Raw genomic sequence first — 23,376 nt, forward strand, 5'->3', positions numbered from 1 at the left:
TTTCCCTGCTCTATTTTCCTCATAGAACTTATTACCCCATTACATATTTTATAGATAATTTTTATTTGTTGTCACTTAATCTCCCCACCCTATTATATAAGTTCCAGGAAAGCGGGGAGTTTATCATTTTCGTCTCTAGTTATATCCTCAGTACTCAGAATGGTGCCTGCCATAGCAGTGCTCAATAAAAATTTGTTGAATTATTTTAAAAATTAAAGTAACAAATGTAATGAGACCAGTTGCTGGGACACCTATGTGTTCATGATCGGCACAGTCTTTGCCTAGTCCAGACCTGAAAGGAAAGCTCAATTGTAATGAGAAAGTCAGAGTTCCTGGGGAGGACAGAGTTCAGGGAGAGACTTTGGAAAAATCAAAGTCAGCATCATTGCGTGCAGGGTGTCAGGCCATTGCTGCTTCCAGCTCACAGCAGAAATTATCCTTCACTTTTAATGGGCCCCTGAACTTTTCAGAACATTCATTAGTGACTTGTGGTAGTTGTGGCTCAGGTGATCTCTTTCTGGGTTTCCCGTGAAGATCATCCTCCCTTTACATCTGCACAGCCTTTTTTTAGGTGAGTGAAAACAGTTGGGTCAGAGGTGAGTCCTGCAGACTCCTGGAGCTGGTCTTTCTCTACAAGGCAACTGTGCAATGCCTCTGGTCTGAAGCATTGATTTCCTCCCATTTTCAGTTCTCACCAGTGCTGCCAGGGTAGAAAGCACCTGTGCAGAGTGAGTGGTCTGCAAATGGTAATCTCAATTAACTTATTTCTAGAAAATGAATTGGAAATAAGCCCACTATGTGGTACATCTTCCTGCTGTAACATTTGCAATCACAGAGGTCTTTTCTGGCTGTTATTTGTGACTTAAAATGGTTTGTTGAACTGATGACTGTTATCTCTGAAACTGTGGCCTGCCCATAACCAGACTGGAAAGGCAGCTACACCAAGACTCGGGCAGCTGAGCCCATGCTATCTTAGCCTTGGGGGCCTCTCCTTTTAAATCCTCTTATGTCCTTTCTCAGAAGAGTCCCCTGCCCCCTCCCCTCCACCATGGCTTTCCTGCTTCAGTATAAGAAACTGCTGTTTTGTGCCTATTTTCTTGTTAACAGGATTCTCTCATATCCTGTTTACATTTAAGGTTTCTTTGTCCCTGTTCTGTGATACCCACTGGGCTTGCTGCCTATATTTTTCCAGAGTGTAGTAGTAGAGTGTCCGTGAAAGAAGCAAACTGTTGGAATGTATAGTTATTCTTCTTATTACAGGGATGTGTGGTTGTGATACATGTGCGTATGTGATTATCACTGGGTGTCAGGGAAAAGAGGTCTTCTGTTAAATAGAATCATGATGGAAGAATCATAATCCCTAACACATGTTGTTAGTATGTTTTAGTAAAGGAATTAGACCATACTTTTGTTCTGTGCATTAAGCCGCTAGTTATCCAGGGCTGAAGGCAGAAATGATTTGTCCCTTTTTTTCCACTTTGAGTTTATGTTTCTCTTCTGTCTCTCCATCTATCAACCTCCTTTGTTTCCTGAGAAATCAGTGTTGATACACAAAATTACCTGTATTGAAACAGAGCCTCCAGAGTTTCACTTTTCACAGGCATACAAAGAAGCTCTTCAGCCTGGGTGTGTTATAGATTCACTGGGTAGGATTAAGCACATGGTCTGGAAGAAAGAGGTTTTGTTTCTGAGAGATGTTGTTAGAGACCTGCATATTTTGGCAAGTGAATAAATCTGTGACTGGGTAGGAGGTAACTGTAGTTCAACCACTGCCTCAAATATAGCAGCTCAACAGACACTCCTGGAAAACAGCTCTCAAAGGATGTTTTGAAGAAACAAGAGCCTTGGTACAAATTATCATGACTCCTTCCCTGCTATCCGCACATCATTGTGATGCGTGGTACTGAAAGCAAGAGGGACTGTCTACTGAAATCTATAACCTTGGGGTCTCTACATCAAAAGCTCTGACCCATTCAGCAAATTCTCTCTTAAATTTCAAATGGGATTTTAAAGGGCTGACAATAAAATGAGTCCTTTCTGTGTACTGTAAAATGGCTTACTCTGTGTGTGTGCCAGTGTATAAACATTTAAGCACTTACTGCTGAATTAGAAACCCAGGTCTCAATTGCTTCCTATTACTGAAATCATGTGGAAAGGCTTGGAAAAATAGAGCAGGGGCTGTTAAGGGTTTTTGAGCTGGTTTTCTCCCTCCGCCCCTTTTTCCTTCTTGCCTCTCATCCCTTGTTCCTTCCCTCCCTCTCTGCCCACAGAGCACTTAACACTTTGATGAGTTCAAATTCTATCTCTGTTTATTTGGTGTATGACTTTGGACCTGAGCTTCATTATCCCCACGTGAAAAATGGGGATAACGCTTCTTATTTCATGAGGTTGTCATGGTGATTAAAATGAGATAATATAATAACCTGGTCATGGAGGTACAGACATATTTCACTCCCTTGCTGCTTCTGATATGGCTGCAGACGTGTCTTTTGTACCCATCCCACTCTCTCTGGATTTCTGCTTTTCCCTCTTGGACTCTATTTGCCTTGATTTCTGTTTGTAAGTCTCTTTATTTGCATGTATCTCTTTCCGAGTGTCTCAATACTGATGTCTCTGTGAGCAGCTGTGTGTATCTATGTATGTGCCTCTCTGCCTTCTGGTATATGTGTCTAGTTTATATCATTTTTTTTTTTTTTTTTTGCTGTGTGTGTGTGAGAGAGAGAGTGACAGAATATCCCTCTGTGTGCATGCTTCTTTGTCACTGTCTTTCATTCTGTGTGTGTTGTGGATCTCTGTGCTGTGTGAATGTGTCTCACTTTGCATCTGTGTGTGTGTGTGTGTGTGTGTGTGTGTGTGTGTGTCCAGCTCTCTGAGTGTCTCTGTGTTTCTCTCACATGCGGTGGGTCTCTCTCTGCCTCTGCATATGTCACTCTGTTTCTATGTTTCTGTGTATCTCTATTTCACTCTGTCCCTTTCTCTGTTTTGTTCATATTCTCTCACTCTCTCTCTCTTTCACTTTCACTCTCTGCCTTTCCTGCTTTCTATCTGTCTTTTTGTCTCTCATGCACTCTCTCAGACTCTCCATCTCTGTCTCTCTGTGTCTTAGTCTCTGCCACTCTGTGTCTTTCTCTTGTGTATGTACATATGAAGGTGCTATGTGTTCATTAGTTCATTTAATCGTACTTGTATTTATGCATGCTCTTCTCATTCTGTCCCCAACACAGCTTAGATTTCCAGTGACAGTTAGGTAGAAACTTCATAACTCAGGAAGAAGTGAAAGGAATAGGAATTTTTTTCTAAAGAAGCCTTCAGGGACTTTCTTGGTGGCGCAGTGGTTAAGAATCCACCTGCCAATGCAGGGGACATGGGTTCGAGCCCTGGTCTGGGAAGATCCCACATGCCGCGGAGCAACTAAGCCCATGCGCCACAACTACTGAGCCCACGCACCACAACTACTGAAGCCTGTATGCCTAGAGCCTGTGCTCCGCAACAAGAGGAGACACCACAGTGAGAAACCCACACACTGCAACAAAGGATAGCCCCCGGTCGCCGCAACTAGAGAAAGCCCGCATGCAGTAACGAAGACTCAACACAGCCAAAAATAAATAAATTTATTAAAAAAATAAAAAATTAAAGAAGCCTTCAGGAGACTTATGGACAGAGAGGAGATTCTTTAAATTATAGATGGGCATTAGGAAGATTTGGCTGTATTTTACATGATTTACCACTAATTTCACAAATCACCTTCAAAATGGACGCATATAAGACCAAATATAATTAGCAACCTCAGACGCTCCTCTCAATTTCCATATACTCCAGGGTGACGTTTGAAGGCTCCCTTTGCCAATCTTGATGATTTTTATCTTCCATACATTTGTCTTTCTGCTGACCCTCCTTTTCCATTTCCCTGGCCATAATCTGGGTTCCTCCTCTAATCTTCTTTTATCTGGACCACTTTAGCTGCTATCTCTGACTCCTGCCAACCTCACAGTCCATCGTGCCAGTTGATGCTGGGTTAATGTTACTATTACTTCAGGCTCTGCTTGATCCCTTCCCTTGGCTTCCAGTCATCTTCCAGGGTTACCATTAGAGCTTCACAACATCACTACCTGGGTAGGATTTTTTAAAAGGCTCATCTGAACAATATTTTGCCCTCCTGTCAACATGCTCAATGAGTATAAGAAACTCTACACCTGCTTTACAAATAAAACCAACTCGCAGTTATTTCCAATGAGATAAAGCATTTCTTAAGAAGACATAGAATGAACTTAAATGGGAATCTGGATGAGGAAGCTTCACCAATTTGTAGCACCAGTGTGTTGTCCAGTTTACCTGGTGGTGCTTAACGTGTGTAAATATTGTTGATTTTTTTTTACTTTTTTTTTTATAATTTAGGGCAGAGGTCAGCAAGCTTTTTCTGTAAAGCACTAGATTAGTAAATATTTTAGGCTTTGAGGATCATGCTGTCTCTGTTACAACTACTTAATTCTACCTCTGTATTGCAAAAGCAGGGTAGACAATCCATGTAAATGGGTGTGACTCTGTCCTAATAAAACTTTATTTACAAAAACAGGAAGTAGGGACTTCCCTGGTGGCGCAGTGGGTAAGACTCTGCGCTCCCAATGCAGGGGGCCTGGGTTCGATCCCCGGTCAGGGAACTGGATCCCATATGCATGCCACAACTAAGAGTTCACATGCCACAGCTAAGGAGCCAGTGAGCTGCAACTAAGAAGCCCGTGAGCCGCAGCTAAGGAGCCCACCTGCCACAACTAAGACCCAGTGCAACCAAATAAATAAATATAAAAAAAAAAAAAGAAAACAGGAAGTAGGCTGGATTTAGCCCCTGCTAACCCTTGATAACATTTATGATAACACCTTATTGTATATTATATATCTTTTAGATAAAGTTTCCATTCCTGGGCAAACTAGTTTTTTTAAAACTTCTGTTTATCTCTCTCTCCATTATGTATATACATGTGATTGTGTGTGTGCCAAAAATAACTATAGGCATGTACTGTATGTGGAGCAGTGTACAGTGAAGCGGAGGCAGAGCGGCTCCGCGAGCTCCTCTCTCTCCACTTTGCCATAGAGAACCCCTGACTGGCGGCTGAGGGTGAGCCACACACATGCCGTCGCGCCCGGCAAACCCGTGAGGTCACTATCATATGACAAAGGCTTTGCTGCAGTTCATCTTCCTCCCTGTGTACTTGCCATTTGCCTTCCTGGAATTCTGCTGGATCACAGAAGCTGGAAGTTCTGATGTTCCATTGAAATCACAATGGAAAGTCTTGATTTGACCGGCTCTTCATACTGCAGCCAGGAGTCAGTGCTGTGCCTCTGAGGTGGGAGAGCCAACTTCAGGACACTGGTCCACAAGAGACCTCACAGTTCGATGTAATATCAAACGGCGAAAATCTCCCTGAGATCTCCATCTCAACACCAGCACCCAGCTTCACTCGACGACCAGCAAGCTACAGTGCTGGACACCCTATGCCAAGCAACTAGCAAGACAGGAACACAACCACACCCATTAGCAGAGAGGCTGCCTAAAATCATAATAAGTGCACAGACACCGCAAAACACACCACCAGATGTGGACCTGCCGACCAGAAAGAGAAGATCCAGCCTCATCCACCAGAACACAGGCACTAGTCCCCTCCACCAGGAAGCCTACACAACCCACTGAACCAACCTTAGCCACTGGGGACAAACACCAAAAACAACGGGAACTACAAACATGCAGCCTATAAAAAGGAGACCCCAAACACAGTACGATAAGCAAAATGAGAAGACAAAAAAACACACAGAAGATGAAGGAGCAAGAAAAACACCCACCACACCTAACAAATGAAGAGGAAATAGGCAGTCTACCTGAAAAAGAATTCAGAATAATGATAGTAAAGATGATCCAAAATCTTGGAAATAGAATACACAAAATGCAAGAAACATTTAACAAGGACCTAGAAGAACTAGAGATGCAACAAGCAACGATGAACAACACAATAAATGAAATTAAAAATACTCTAGATGGGATGAAGAGCAGAATAACTGAGACAGAAGAACGGATAAGTGACCTGGAAGATAAAATAGTGGAAATAACTACTGCAGAGCAGAATAAAGAAAAAGAATGAAAAGAACTGAGGACAGTCTCAGAGACCTCTGGGACAACATTAAATGCACCAACATTCGAATTATAGGGGTTCCAGAAGTAGAAGAGAAAAAGAAAGGGACTGAGAAAATATTTGAAGAGATTATAGTTGAAAACTTCCCTAATATGGGAAAGGAAATAGTTAATCAAGTCCTGGAAGCACAGAATCCCATACAGGACAAAACCAAGGAGAAACACTCCAAGACATATGAATCACACTGTCAAAAATTAAATACAAAGAAAACATATTAAAAGCAGCAAGGGAAAAACAACAAATAACACATAAGGGAATCCCCATAAGGTTAACAGCTAATCTTTCAGCGGAAACTCTGCAAGCCAGAAGGGACAGGCAGGACATATTTAAAGTGATGAAGGAGAAAAAGCTGCAACCAAGATTACTCTACCCAGCAAGGATCTCATTTAGATTTGATGGAGAAATTAAAACCTTTACAGACAAGCAAAAGCTGAGAGAGTTCAGCACCACCAAACCAGCTTTACAACAAATGCTAAAGGAACTTCTCTAGGCAAGACACACAAGAGAAGGAAAGACCTACAATAATGAACCCAAAACAATTAAGAAAATGGAAATAGGAACATACATATCGATAATTACCTTAAATGTAAATGGACTAAATGCTCCCACCAAAAGACACAGATTGGCTGAATGGATACAAAAACAAGACCCATATATATGCTATCTGCAAGAGACCCACTTCAGACCTAGAGACACATACAGAGTGAAAGTAAGGGGATGGAAAAAGATATTCCATGCAAATGGAAACCAAAAGAAAGCTGGAGTAGCAATTCTCATATTAGACAAAACAGACTTTAAAATAAAGACTATTAGAAGAGACAAAGAAGGACACTACATAATGATCAAGGGATCGATCCAAGAAGAAGATATAACAATTGTAAATATTTATGCACCCAACATAGGAGCACCTCAGTACATAAGGCAAATACTAATAGCCATATAAAGGGAAATTAACAGTAACACATTCATAGTAGAGGACTTTAACACCCCACTTTCACCAATGGACAGATCATCCAAAATGAAAATAAATAAGGAAACACAAGCTTTAAATGATACATTAAACAAGATGCATTTAATTGATATTTATAGGACATTCCATCCAAAAACAACAGAATACACATTTTTCTCAAGTGCTCATGGAACATTCTCCGGGATAGATCATTTCTTGGGTCACAAATCAAACCCTGGTAAATTTAAGAAAATTGAAATTGTATCAAGTATCTTTTCTGAGCACAGGGCTATGAGACTAGATATCAGTTACAGGAAAAGAGCTGTAAAAAATACAAACACATGGATGCTAAACAATACACTACTTGATAACGAAGTGATCACTGAAGAAATAAAAGAGGAAATCAAAAAATACCTAGAAACAAATGACAATGGAGACACGATGACCCAAAACCTATGGAATGCAATAAAAGCAGTTCTAAGAGGGAAGTTTATAGCTATACAAGCCTACCTTAAGAAACAGGAAACATCTCGAATAAACAACCTAACCTTGCACCTAAAGCAATTAGAGAAAGAAGAACAAAAAAACCCCAAATTTAGCAGAAGGAAAGAAATCATAAAAATCAGATCAGAAATAAATGAAAAAGAAATGAAGGAAACAATAGCAAAGATCAATAAAACTAAAAGCTGGTTCTTTGAGAAGATAAACAAGATTGATAAACCATTAGCCAGACTCATCAAGAAAAAAAGGGAGACGACTCAAATCAATAGAATTAGAAATGAAAAGGAGAAGTAACAACTGACACTGCAGAAATACAAAAGATCATGAGAGATTACTATGAGCAAATCTATGTCAATAAAATGGATAACCTGGAAGAAATGGACAAATTCTAAGAAATGTACAATCTGCCAAGACTGAATCAGGAAGAAATAGAAAATATGAACAGACCAATCACAAACACTGGAAATTGAAACTGTGATTAAAAATCTTCCAACAAACAAAAGCCCAGGACCAGATGGCTTCACAGGCGAATTCTATCAAACATTTAGAGAAGAGCTAACACCTATCCTTCTCAAACTCTTCCAAAATATAGCAGAGGGAGGAACACTCCCAAACTCATTCTACGAGGCCACCATCACCTTGATACCAAAACCAGACAAGGATGTCACAAAGAAAGAAAACTACAGGCCAATATCACTGATGAACATAGATGCAAAAATCCTCAACAAAATACTAGCAAACAGAATCCAACAGCACATTAAAAGGATCATACACCATGATCAAGTGGGGTTTATTCCAGGAATGCAAGGATTCTTCAATATACGCAAATCTATCAATGTGATTAACCATATTAACAAATTGAAGGAGAAAAACCATATGATCATCTCAATAGATGCAGAGAAAGCTTTTGACAAAATTCACCACACATTTATGATAAAAACCCTCCAGAAAGCAGGCATAGAGGGAACTTTCCTCAACATAATAAAGGCTATATATGACAAACCCACAGCCAACATCGTCCTCAATGATGAAAAACTGAAACCAGTCCCACTAAGATCAGGAACAAGACAAGGCTGTCCACTCTCACCACTATTATTCAACACAGTTTTGGAAGTCCTAGCCTCAGCAATCAGAGAAGAACAAGAAATAAAAGGAATCCAAATTGGAAAAGAAGTAAAGTTGTCATTGTTTGCAGATGACATGATATTATACATACAGAATCCTAAAGATGCTACCAGAGAACTACTGGAGCTAATCAATGAATGTGGTAAAGTAGCAGGATACAAAATTAATGCACAGAAATCTCTGGCAGTCCTATACACTAATAATGAAAAATCTGAATGTGAAATCAAGAAAACACTCCCATTTACCATTGCAACAAAAAGAATAATAAAATATCTAGGAATAAACCTACCTAAGGAGACAAAAGACCTGTATGCAGAAAATTATAAGACACTGATGAAAGAAATTAAAGATGATACAAACAGATGGAGAGATATACCATGTTCTTGGATTGGAAGAATCAACATTGTGAAAATGACTCTACTTCCCAAAGCAATCTATAGATTCAATGCAATCCCTATCAAACTACCACTGGCATTTTTCACAGAACTAGAACAAAAAATTTCACAATTTGTATGGAAACACAAAAGACCCCGAATAGCCAAAGCAATCTTGAGAACAAAAAATGGAGCTGGAGGAATCAGGCTGCCTGACTTCAGACTATACTACAAAGCTACAGTAATCAAGACAGTATGGTACTGGCACAAAAACAGAAAGATAGATCAATGGAATAGGATAGAAAGCCCAGAGATAAACCCATGCACATATGGTCACCTTATCTTTGATAAAGGTGGCAGGAATATACAGTGGAGAAAGGACAGCCTCTTCAATAAGTGGTGCTGGGAAAACTGGACAGGTACATGTAAAAGTATGAGATTAGATCACTCCCTAACACCATACACAAAAATAAGCTCAAAATGGATTAAAGACCTAAATGTAAGGCCAGAAACTATCAAACTCTTAGAGGAAAACATAGGCAGAACACTCTATGACATAAATCACAGCAAGATCCTTCTTGACCCATCTCCTAGAGTAATGGAGATAAAAACAAAAATAAACAAATGGGACCTAATGAAACTTCAAAGCTTTTGCACAGCAAAGGAAACCATAAACAAGACCAAAAGACAGCCCTCAGAATGGGAGAAAATATTTGCAAATGAATCAACTGACAAAGGATTAATCTCTAAAATTTACAGGCAGCTCATGCAGCTCAATAACAAAAAAATAAACAACCCAATCCAAAAATGGGCAGAAGACCTAAATAGACATTTCTCCAAAGAAGATATACAGACTGCCAACAAACACATGAAAGAATGCTCAACATCATTAATCATTAGAGAAATGCAAATCAAAACTACAATGAGATATCATCTCACACCAGTCAGAATGGCCATCATCAAAAAATCTAGAAACAATAAATGCTGGAGAGGGTGTGGAGAAAAGGGAACACTCTTGCACTGCTGGTGGGAATGTGAATTGGTTCAGCCACTATGGAGAACAGTATGGAGGTTCCTGAAAAAACTAAAACCAGAACTACCATATGACCCAGCAATCCCACTACTGGGCATATACCCTGAGAAAACCATAATTCAGAAAGAGTCATGTACCAAAATGTTCATTGCAGCTCTATTTACAATAGCCCGGAGATGGAAACAACCTAAGTGCCCGTCGTCGGATGAATGGATAAAGAAGATGTGGCACATATATACAATGGAATATTACTCAGCCATAAAAAGAAACGAAATTGAGCTATTTGTAATGAGGTGGATAGATCTAGAGTCTGTCATACAGAGTGAAGTAAGTCAGAAAGAGAAGGACAAATACCGTATGCTAACACATATATATGGAATTTAAGAAAAAAAAAATGTTATGAAGAACCTAGGGGTAAAACAGGAATAAAGACAGAGACCTACTGGAGAACAGACTTGAGGATATGGGGAGGGGGAAGGGTGAGGTGTGTTAGGGCGAGAGAGAGACATGGACATATATATACTCCAAACGTAAGGTAGATAGCTAGTGGGAAGCAGCCGCATAGCACAGGGAGATCAGCTCGGTGCTTTGTGATCGCCTGGAAGGGTGGGATAGGGAGGGTGGGAGGGGGGGAGACACAAGAGGGATGAGATATGGGAACATATGTATATGTTTAACTGATTCACTTTGTTATAAAGCAGAAACTAACACACCATTGTAGAGCAATTATACTCCAATAAAAATGTATAAAATAAAATAAAATTAAAAAACTATATATTTTGATCTTGCTACAGAGCTTCATATAATTTTTATATCATTATTATAGATAAAGGTATTATATTTTCATATATATATGTGTGTGTATATATATATATATATATATATTTCCATGCTCATGATTTTAATTAGGTAAACAAAAATCTGAATAATGTCACTGAAACTAGATATCTCAATAAACTGAAAATAACTAATTTATATCCCTTATATCAATTGTCATTTGTATTTTACTGTTTTAGGAGTGCATGCATATCAACAACAGCAGAAATATGCATTCTCTTTTTTCCCACAACACTAAATAATGAATCTGTTGATCTTTCTTCATACTCCTCAAAGCATGATATTCTGGGCTTTCTTTTAAATGAAAGGAAAATAGAATAAATATTTAAATACTTTAAATAAATACATATCTTGAGAGTTAAATACATGACTTTGAAATTTCTAGACAAAAGCCTTATCCTAGTTTTGATGATTTTATTTTCTATATCAGTTGAATGACTTTGGATGAATATAATTATTTAGTAAGCTTGTATAGCTATATATCCCACACAGGTTAAAGTCTATGGAATTTGGTTTGTAAACCACCTTCTTATTGGTTTTCCAGAGTGTACCAACTCATTTTATAATTAATACTTGCTAAATCCCATCTCTAACCTGAATAGCATCCAAGAGTCATGCCATATAAAAGATTGTTCTTTGGACTTCCCTGGTGGTGCACTGGTTAAGAATCTGCCTGCCAATGCAGGGTTTGATCCCTGGTCCAGGAAGATCCCACATGCTGTGGAGCAACTAAGCCCGTGCACCACAACTACTGAGCCTGTACTCTAGAGCCCGTGAGCCACAACTACTGAGCCCATGCTGCAACTACTGAAGCCAATGCACCTAGAGCCCATGCTCAGCAACAAGAGAAGCCACCGCAATGAGAAATGAGAAGCCGCAACAAAGAGTAGCCCCCGCTTGCCACAACTAGAGAAAGCCTGCGCGCAGCATTGAAGACCCAATGCAGCCAAAAAAAATTAATTAAAGAAATAATTAATAAAAATAAAAGATTGTTCTCTGTTAAAGCAGAGTAAATCCTTAGATGTTTTATATATGAAAATGGCAGTGAAAAATCCAAGAGCTAGTTCCATGCCAGGTCGGCAATACTGGACATGCCCATGGGAGTTGGAACCAGGACAGAATTGCTCCTGGTAGTATTTAGTGGTAGAAAATAATCCTCTGTCTTGGAAGTAGCTACTTTGATTGAGTGAGGTTTTTTGTTTGTTTGTTTTGTTTGTTTGTTTTTTTCTATCAGTAGAATATTTACCTTAAACCCTTAAGGGTTTAAGGGCCTAATGAAATCAGCAAATCAGATTCTGATGTATCCACACCTTGGCTCTTATTTTATTTTTTTAATTTAATTTTTATTTTATTAAATTAGTACTTTTACAATTCTGAAAAATCAAATAGTACTCTCAAGAAAACAATACTCCCTCCTATCAATACTTGACCTCTAGAGGTAAACATATTTAATTATTTTAAGATATTTTGGGTTTTATTTACTTCCATATTTCTTAATAAAACATGTATGTTACTATTTCTTGATTTTTCAGTCTTAACTATCATCTACCTGGCTTTTTACTCACATATTCACACACATATGTGTCTTCTCCCTCTATGGCACCAATCTACTTATGATCATTTTAAAATACTTTGATAATAAGATTTTCATTATAAAAATTATATATATTTTATTCATAGCTGACACATATTTAAAATATAATAACAATTTTTAACTTTTTATTACTGAAAATAATTGACTTTTAAAATTTTGCTTTCTAAATGCCTGTTCCTAATTCATCTCTCCATCATAGCCCAAATTTCTGAATATGATTTAACAACACTTCAAGTATTTTTAATCAATTTTATTTATTTTCTTCTTGAAGATATTCCCCCTGGTTGTCATCAAAATATCAGTCATTGTCCTACCAAATGTGAACAATATTCTGATTTCTACCTCTGTAGATTAGTTTGGCTCTGAGATCTCACCATTTAGTATTCAGGCTTGCATTGAACTTACTGTTTTCAGTAGATTCCTGCCCCTGAAATGGTATCAGGTTGGGCTTCTCCAGAGAGTGTCTCCAGTGTTTGACCAGTGTGCAGAGGTCAGACTCCCAGATGTATTATCTGAATCAGGGTGTCTAGGGGTGCAGATGCTTCTTAAACAAATTTCCAACCAAGTCTTCTGCCTTCCTTATTTTTTTGTTGTTTCCTTGACACTCTTAGGAGCATGTGTTGCGTTCCCAACTATGGGCTTAGATTTCAGAATTAACTACTGTGCTTAGTCTCATGCCTTTTATCTATTCACCTTTCAGTTTGTGAAATTACCTTTCTTTCACATTCTCTTTGTTCTTGAGAGTTAATAGATTAAAATCTCCTTTAAGACGGAGAAGGAACTAAGGTAAAGAATGTGTTCATTGGACCATTTTTAACTGTGTCAGGGACAATTGATTTCTCTATTATTGTTGTCTATTTATTGTTATTTCTTGTTATTTTGTATTACTTTTGTAAGATTGGAGGTACTTCAGAAGGAATCATGGATTTACCATGACTAAGCTGATATTATATTCTTACTCTAATTTTTTAATTGAGGTATAACTGACATAAAACATATAGTTTCAGGTGTACAATGTAATGATTCAATATACTGTATATATTGCAAATTGATCACCAATATAAGTCTAATTAACATTCAATACCATACATAGTTGCAAATTTTATTTTTCTTGTGATGAGAACTTTAAGATTTACAGTTGACCATTGAATAGCATGGGTTTGATCTGTGCATGTCCACTTATATGCAGATTTTTTTCAGTAGTAAATATCACAGTACTACATGAACTGCAGTTGGTTGAATCTGTGGATGTGGAACCGGTGATACTGAGAACCAACTAGAAATTACATTTGGATTTTCTACTTCATGGAGGGTCCTTGTCCCTAATCCCTGGTTGTTCAAGGGTCTACTCTCTTAGCAACTTTCAGATATGCAATTCAATATTGTTAATTATAGTCACCATGCTGTACAGTACATCCCCAGGACTTATTTATTTTATAATTAGAAACTTGTACCTTTTGACCCCCTTTACCCATTTTTGCCCGCTCCTCACCCTGCCCCTGGCAACCACCAATCTGTTCTCTGCTCAGGGTTTTGGGTTTTTGTTTTGGCTGTTTTATATATATATGTGTGTGTGTGAGATCATACAGAATTTGTCTTTCTTTGTCTGACTTATTTCACTTAGCATAATGCCCTCAAGGTCCATCCATGTTGTCACAAATGGTAAGATTTCATTCTTCTTTATGACTGAATAATATTCCGTTGTGTATATACCACATTTTTTTCATTCATCTATTGATGGACATTTAGGTTGCTTCCATGTCTTGGCTATTGTAAATAATGCCGCAATGAACATGGGGTGCAGTATCTTTTTGAATTAGAGTTTTTGTTTTCTTCAGATAAATACCCAGGAGTGGAATTGTTGGATCATATGGTAGTTCTACTTTTAATTTTTTGAGGAACCTCCATTCTGGTAAGGAAGAAAGCATATTTCAGGAAAAATAAGACTTCAGCATCTCAAATTTAGGAAGCGATTTTGCCAGATATAGGGAAATAAAGCTGTATTACTCTGGACCAGTGTTAGTTTCATTAGCTATTGGACTTAGTTCTGCCATGGACTTACATGATATTTTTTTTACTCCTTTGCATTATTGCACACATTCAACTTACTTCTGGATGGTTGCTATTTAAGTAATAGCAATGAAAGAAAAAATTGGGAACTGGAAATAATAAATTACTAGTAAAATCTTTTCTTCTAATAGAGAGAAGGAGAAAAGGATCATCGGGTACGTTTGGCAGTTGGAAATGGCATACGGAGTGACGTATGGAGAGAATTTTTAGACAGATTTGGAAATATTAAGATGTGTGAGCTTTATGGAGCTACTGAAGGAAACATTTGTTTCATGAATCACACTGGGAAAATTGGATCAGTTGGGAGAACGAATTTCCTTCACAAAGTAAGTAAAATATTTTCTTTACAAAAGAAATATATTGAGATCTGCTAACCTCTCCTCTAGACTTTGTGCTTGTAAATTATGCTAAATATTATCACCTTTTTTTAAATTTGAGAACTTCTATAAATAACATAGTGGCCTCTAGATGAACTGTGGTGCCATAGACTGTGAAAACCTCAATTATCTCCCATCTTTTCCCCCTGTCATATGGGAATAATGATAGTTCTTTTGTTCAGTTTTCAAATTTAATGATATAATGTATAAACAAGCATAGGTCCCGATATATATTAATTTGACTCCATTTTCTGTGTTTTCAATCCACTATTACTACTTTCCATTCATTTTTATATCACTCGAAAATTATATGTAGGCTTCTAATATATGGTTTCCTTAAAAACTATGTCAAGATATCACTAAAATTTTTAAAGTAGCCAAAAAATTACCTCCTTAGGAGTAAAAGACAGCTAATTTCTCAATAGCAACCATGGAAGACAACATATAGTGGACAGATATCTTCAACTTGTTTGGAGGAAATAATTATCAAAGTAGAATTTATATTCAACAATAATATTTTTAAATAATAAAAATGAAAATTTTAAAAAAGTATCAAAATGTATATAAACTCAAGGGGAAATAAACAAATCCAGAATCATAGTAGAATATTTTGTTTTAGCTCTTTACTATTTGATAGAACATACAAAAAGTTTTTTCAATGACATAGTGTATTAGAATAATACAATAACTAAACTATTTGAACTAATGAACATATATAGGACACTGCATTTAAAAACTGCAGAATATCCATTATTTTTAAGCGTTTATCACACATTCACAAAGATTACAGGACCACATAGGGAATTCCAGCAAATTTCATAGGCTTGAGTATATATGGATTATGTTCTCTGACCACAGTTTAATTAAGATAGAAATGTTTAAAATAACAGCTAGATCATCTCCTATATATTTGGAAATGAAACATCTCTAAATTTCTGAGTCAAAGAAAAAAATCATAATAGAAAAATAGAAATAGAAAATAATTTAAGCTGAATCATAATGAAAATGTTACATTTCAAAGCTCAGATAAGAATAGCTGAAAATTAGTGAGCTAAATATCCATTTCTGTAAGTTAATTTTAAAAAACAACTAAAATAAACTCAAAGAGTATAAAAGGAAGGAAGTAATAAAAAGCATAATTTAAAAAAGTAAAAAGAAACATTTAGTGAGGATTATCAAAAGAGATAAAAGTATAATTTTTAAAGAGTAAAGAAATAGATTCAAAGCTGGTATAAATTGCCCTAATGTTTGAAACTTAAAGAAGGTACAAACTATTTTTATAATGCGTTTTATGGGACTGTGAGGGTTTTGTTGACATTTCAGAAATACATGTGCATTGTGAACAAAAATAATTGGGGGAAAGTAAGTGCTGATATTACTGAGTATTATTACATTCTTTACAGTTAATTTTCTCAATGGATTGCACTGGTTCCGTTAAAAATTTGGTATTCATAATTAAAGCTTTTTGGTGAAGCTGAGTCATTCCTAAGTAATCATGTAATAGGAATACAATGAAGATTTATATTTTGTATTACTGGCTTGACCTCATTATAATTTTCTAATATCTTAAAGTCCCTGTCACACTGTTATAATGTCCATAATGCAGGAAGTTATGATTGTCTCCAATTTATTTGGGCAACTTCTGATTTTTTTTCTGTTTTTTTTTTTTCAGTTTGAAAATGAAAAAAAAGTACCCAATGTCATATGAATTCTAGTCTTTTATCATTTCATTTGCATGTTGTTTCATCACATAGCAGGTAATCAGAAAAAAATTGGACCAATAACTGTTTCATAACTATGTGAGGAGATTTAAATGCATCTCTCAAAAATTTAAACTTATTGGAGGTTTACACTTACCATCTGAGAGAGGAATCAGCCTCTAAATGGAGATAGGATGTTAAAACTGAAAGAAAAAGATGAAGCAGCAACAGAGTTCCTCTGACCCAAATGTCCTTCTTCTGTGCTATGCTTACTATTTAAATGCATGAAACTGAAGGGAGGTGTGTCCTATATACGCCCCCAAAGCAAATAATATAAAAAATTTAGTGACAGTGCATTTGAGAGACAAATCCAAGTAAAAATTGGGGACTGCCTTCTCCTTTTCTATGCCCAGTAATAATAATTGGGAAGGAACAAACATGATATTCATAGAGGAAATAAAACTTGAAAGAAAGAGAGAAAATGAATCTAAATAAAAAACAGCTAAAAATATGTGGATGAATATCAAAATAATAAGTCCCCCCAAATGGCCAGAAAATGTTTAGAAAAACAATTTCCCATAGGTTCAAAAAATTGTAATAATGTTCTCTTTAAACATAAGAGCTCAAAGGAAAATGCAAGGAAATCATAGATCAACAAATGGAGTTGGAAAGTAGGCATACTCAACCCAAAGGAAAAAGAATAAAAGGGAAAAATGAAAATATTACAGAGTTGAACACCACACTGAAGGACTTAAAAATAAACAAGACTGAAAACATTGTTAGCAAGATGGATGGGATTAAGGAGTCACACAGATGTAAAGAATAAGCCAATAATAATATAAAATAAATTAAAAAGGTAAATTTTGAAAGCATAGACAATGATCTGACATGTGGTTCGTTCATGTTCTGGTAGAAGAAAACAAATCAAAGTGAAAAAAACTATTTGAAACCTAATAGAAGAAAACTTCCTGAAAATAAAGATTTGAATCTTTAGCAAAAGAGCACATTCTGTTCCAGGGGGAAAAAATATGGTACAGAATGATCATCAGGAAGTATATATATTCTGGTGAAATTACTGAACGTAAATTGAAGAACCATAAGAAGATGCTAAGGCAGAAAAAGCAAAAGATGTACAAAGTATACGGTGAAGATGGGAAATGTCTCAGGGATCTTTCAAAACAAAAACATTACACTCAGTGCTCCCCCAAAAAGAACGTAATGTTTTCACCTAAGAATTTTAGTTCTAAAAACTTATCCTTCAAGTCCAAAAGCAACAAAGTAGTGTTCTCAAACTTTTAAGAAATCAGAGAATATAATTCCCATGTACTTACAGGAATATACTACTTCTTTATATTCACTGAATGAAAAATTCTAGTGAACATGAAGATAAAGCAGTTTAGAAATTGAAGGAACCACCTTCAGTTGAAAGGTTTGCTTGAATCCACTTAAATATAGAGGATTTTTGAAAAGCTCTGAATTATGTTTATAGATCGAATGGAAGTATAAATCCTGACAATATAAAAATACTTATAACTAACAAAAATGAGAATTGTGTGGGAGGAGAGAAGAAGGTATAAGTATTGATTATCTCATCTTTTATGATGGTAAATCCATAGATACAAAGTAAAGATAAAGTATGAGACTTAATAAACAGGCTCCTTTTGCTCACATTTGTATAAACTTTTTTTTATTGTCTTAAAGTAGGCATCTTTTAGAGACTAAGAAATTTAGCCAACTGTGAAGTTAGAAAACAGTTCACGTGGGACCACCTTCACATCTAACATCAGTTGCAGCTTGGGAGTCCCTAAGACTACCTTTAAGTTTGATAATTCACTGGAAGGAACACAAAACTCACCCAAAGCCATATAATAGTTACAGTTTATTACACCTAAAGGATATAGATTAACATCAGTCAAGGGAAGGAGCAGTAGGGTAGAATCCAGGAGGGTACCAAATGCAAGGCTTCCAGTTGTCCTCTCCTGTGAAGTCGGGAGGATATTCCTCTTCTGGAATTGATATGTGACAATACATGGATTATTGCCAACTCAGGAAGCTCACCCAGCCTTGATGTCCAGAGTCTTTTGTGGGGACTCAATCTTATAAATCTAGTTGGCTGCCACTGTGGTCAACCTCCATCTCCAGTCCCTCAGGAGGTCAAGCTGGGTGACCCAAAGCCCCAACCCTACATAACATTATTGGTGTGGCTCAGAGACCCACTCCCAATCATAGAGTTACTATCTGGTTGCCCAAGGTCCTTAGGCAAATAAAAAGTCCTGTCCCTCATGACATTGTGAGGGCTTTGAGATTATCTCCCAGAAGCTGAGAGCAAAGGCCAGGCCTCTAATTAAATTTGCGCCTAAAATTAAATTCTTTGACCCCATAGGGACTGGTATCTCTTATGCTAAAGACACATTTTAGTTTAACTTTGGTTCCATATTCTTTTGTTAAATTCAAGAAAATTTAAATTGATTGCATTTACTAGAATGGTGTGGTTTCATTTTTCATAAATTATTTTACTAATCAGTTTCATACCTTTCCCTCTATTGATTTAAATGCATTTGTAATGATGTTCATCAAATGCCTTCTTTATATATATTTATAATAAGTTTCCAGTATGCCCGACACAAGTGAGCACAGTGAACAAAAGGCACATAAATTCCTGCCCATGTGCAGGTCATGTTCTATTGAGGAAGACAGAAAACAGACAAGATCAATAAATAAAATACAGTCTATAGCACATACTCATTAGTGCAAAAGAGGAAAATTAAACAGGGAAAGGAGATTGTGTGTGTGTGCATATGTATTGGGAGGCGGTTTTTGAAATTTTAGGTAGAATGGCCAGGGATCACTTTGTATTGAGAATATATTACACCATGTTAAGAATGGTTTACTTTTGGTTAAAATTTGGGGAAATTTAACTTTTTCTTCTTTTTCTGTTTTACTTGATTTTTTTAAATGATTATTTTTTAAATACAAGTCTGCGAACCATTCAGAAAACTATGCTGTTGCATAACAGTGCATCCTAGAAATGAGTATTCATAATGTCCCAACTTTATATAATATTACATGTTACTATAGGTATATAAATGTATATTTATGATAGAGAGAGATGATAAGTTTATGAGTGTGTGTGTGTGTGTGTGTGTGTGTGTGTGTGTGTGTGTGTCCAGAGTCTTTTGTGGGGACTCAATCTTATAAATCTAGTTGGCTGCCACTGTGGTCAACCTCCATCTCCAGTCCCTCAGGAGGTCAAGCTGGGTGACCCAAAGCCCCAACCCTACATAACATTATTGGTGTGGCTCAGAGACCCACTCCCAATCATAGAGTTACTATCTGGTTGCCCAAGGTCCTTAGGCAAATAAAAAGTCCTGTCCCTCATGACATTGTGAGGGCTTTGAGATTATCTCCCAGAAGCTGAGAGCAAAGGCCAGGCCTCTAATTAAATTTGCGCCTAAAATTAAATTCTTTGACCCCATAGGGACTGGTATCTCTTATGCTAAAGACACATTTTAGTTTAACTTTGGTTCCATATTCTTTTGTTAAATTCAAGAAAATTTAAATTGATTGCATTTACTAGAATGGTGTGGTTTCATTTTTCATAAATTATTTTACTAATCAGTTTCATACCTTTCCCTCTATTGATTTAAATGCATTTGTAATGATGTTCATCAAATGCCTTCTTTATATATATTTATAATAAGTTTCCAGTATGCCCGACACAAGTGAGCACAGTGAACAAAAGGCACATAAATTCCTGCCCATGTGCAGGTCATGTTCTATTGAGGAAGACAGAAAACAGACAAGATCAATAAATAAAATACAGTCTATAGCACATACTCATTAGTGCAAAAGAGGAAAATTAAACAGGGAAAGGAGATTGTGTGTGTGTGCATATGTATTGGGAGGCGGTTTTTGAAATTTTAGGTAGAATGGCCAGGGATCACTTTGTATTGAGAATATATTACACCATGTTAAGAATGGTTTACTTTTGGTTAAAATTTGGGGAAATTTAACTTTTTCTTCTTTTTCTGTTTTACTTGATTTTTTTAAATGATTATTTTTTAAATACAAGTCTGCGAACCATTCAGAAAACTATGCTGTTGCATAACAGTGCATCCTAGAAATGAGTATTCATAATGTCCCAACTTTATATAATATTACATGTTACTATAGGTATATAAATGTATATTTATGATAGAGAGAGATGATAAGTTTATGAGTGTGTGTGTGTGTGTGTGTGTGTGTGTGTGTGTGTGTGTATCTTTTAAGGGTCTTCTGTTTAAGGAAACAGAGAAACCACCCTTTGTCTATGGTGTGGGATAAATGAGCCTGTACTGTATAGGTCAAAGCAATGTAGTATAACACTGAGGCAAAAAATCCTGAATTGGAATCACTGTACCTACGGCTCTAGTTCCAGCTCTGCCACTACTTGACTTTTTGACTTTGACAAGTCACTTTCTTCGGGATTCAAAGTCTACTCATTTATTTATAGAGGAAATAATTTTTGTGTTTCCTTTCTAACTTCTAAATTTACAAATCTCAATATGCAAAAGCGTACAGGTATGTGTGGGAACTGCAAGGGCCAGTGTGCACAGTCACATAGATGTATGCTGTACAGTTCTGGGGACCCATTTGTCTAGACTGTTACAAATGAGACCCCCTGCAGCTGTGTTCAGGCCATGTATACCTCTTGCTATACCTATACCTGTACATGTATGTATAGTATACATTTAGGAGATACTGAAGTGTGGCATCTATTTCTTTATTTGTGTTATTATAATATAACCATTTTTGTAACCTCATGGGTCCTCTTGAAGGAAGGAAAAAAAATAGAAATCCGTCTAGCTGAAACTTAATGTTCTGATCCAGGCTACTTCTAGAAGGTGCTGTGATATATTTAAATTTCATTTGTATTATAAAGTTACTCAATTTCTGACCATCAAGTCCCCTGTATCTGATAACAGGTGCAATGAACAGTGATTTGGTGTGGAATGAATCTTACCCATGCGTGTGGTTGCCAAATTAATCTAAAAGAAATCATGTTAAAGATGATATTACCAGTTGCTGGGCAAATTTTTCAAAATATAAAGCATGTTAAAACACGAGAGAGTAATAAACAGGACTCTGTTCTAGTTTGGCCAAAATGATAAATGCAGTTCTGGAACCTCTGGAATCTTTCTTTTGACCAGTCATTAGGCAAGTAGCCAATATCTTATTAGCCCAATTACAGACAAAGACCAACAAGATGCAAGCTTGCATTTTAATAAGAATCTTTATGTCAAGAGTAAAAATTTTTTTGCTTTGCTGTCTCTTTCATTGGCCCTCATCTTAAAATAGGATAATATTAATTTCTACCTTATAGGGTTTTTGATTATTAAATTAAAAGCTCTTAGCACAGTGACTGAGATACAGTAAGTACTCAATCAATATTAGTTGCTCTCAGACTTCCCTGGTGGCGCAGTGGTTAAGAATCTGCCCGTGAATATAGGGGACACGGGTTCAATTCCTGATCTGGGAAGATCCCACATGCCGCGGAGCAACTAAGCCCGTGTGCCACAACTACTGAGCCTGTGCTCTAGAGCCCACGAGCCACAACTACTGAAGCCTGAGAGCCTAGAGCCTGTGCTCCGCAGCAAGAGAAGCCATCTCAATGAGAAGCCCGCACACCACAACAAAGAGTAGCCCCCACTGCCCCAACTAGAGAAAGCCTACACGCAGCAACGAAGACCCAATACAGCCAAAAATAATAAATAAATAAGTAAATAAATAAATAAATTTATAATATATATATATATATTAGTTGCTCTCATTTGTATTTTAATTGAAACAATGAATTGTGATTGTAGTTACATGCTGACTTTCCTGAGATGTTTGTTTAGTCTTTGATAATAAATTATACTATTACATTTATCTCATTAATTTTATTCATATTTTCCCATTTGTTCTTTATTTGTTTCTCTCCTTCTCCTCATGCTCCTCCTTCTTCTCTCTTTCTCTCCTTTGTTTGTCCTTCCTAATTATTTTTTCTCACTTCATTTTATCACCTCCATTTTAGTTTACTACGTGCTGGTTCAGCTTAATAAGATTGCTTGTTTAATTGATTGGGAAAACCTCAATTTTCTTATGCATGAAATGAAGGAGTTGGATTGAACCAATCTGCAGTTCTCTCCCAGGGTCAGATTTTGAGGATCTGTGAATCTGCATGACATGGTAATATGAATGTTAAAATAGCAGAGGAGCTGGAAATATTGGGGGTCAAGGAGAGATGTCCGATTAGCTTGTTTCCCGATGGATGTTCCAACACATTTCCATCTTACACCACAACTGTGTACAGAAGTACTGAGGGTTAGTTTAAGGACATTAAGTTGAAAAGCCTGGGGAAAAGGTCTAAGTAAGTGACAAAAACAAGTACTTTTGAGGCATCTAATCCCTTTTCAAGGGATGGTAAGTTAAAATACACAACACAATCCTTGCATTCACATAGTTGACATTTTAGTTCTATTAAAACTTTCCATTTCAAGGGATGTTTGAAAGATTGCAAAAAAGAGAAGGCAAGAAAGTATCCTCTTAACTATAGTTAGCAGAGTATGTGATTTTGTGCAGGGATTGCTTCCTGGTACTCACATTAGGGGAG

At 36.7% G+C, this 23,376-nt stretch overlaps 1 protein-coding gene across 1 annotated transcript in view; it reads left to right on the forward strand.

Annotated features, from left to right (window-relative positions):
• The window catches only part of SLC27A6 (solute carrier family 27 member 6), a 65,138-nt gene that overhangs the window by 30,846 nt on the left and 10,916 nt on the right, over positions 1 to 23,376 (forward strand). Inside the window, exon 5 of the mRNA XM_007459993.1 lies at positions 14,797 to 14,991. Within this exon, the coding sequence (XP_007460055.1) occupies positions 14,797 to 14,991 (195 nt within the window). The remainder of the gene's footprint in view (positions 1 to 14,796; positions 14,992 to 23,376) is intronic.

This window comes from Lipotes vexillifer, unplaced genomic scaffold (genome assembly GCF_000442215.2).
Source record: "Lipotes vexillifer unplaced genomic scaffold, Lipotes_vexillifer_v1.1 scaffold44, whole genome shotgun sequence".
In the NCBI taxonomy this organism is placed as follows: Eukaryota; Metazoa; Chordata; class Mammalia; order Artiodactyla; family Lipotidae; genus Lipotes; species Lipotes vexillifer.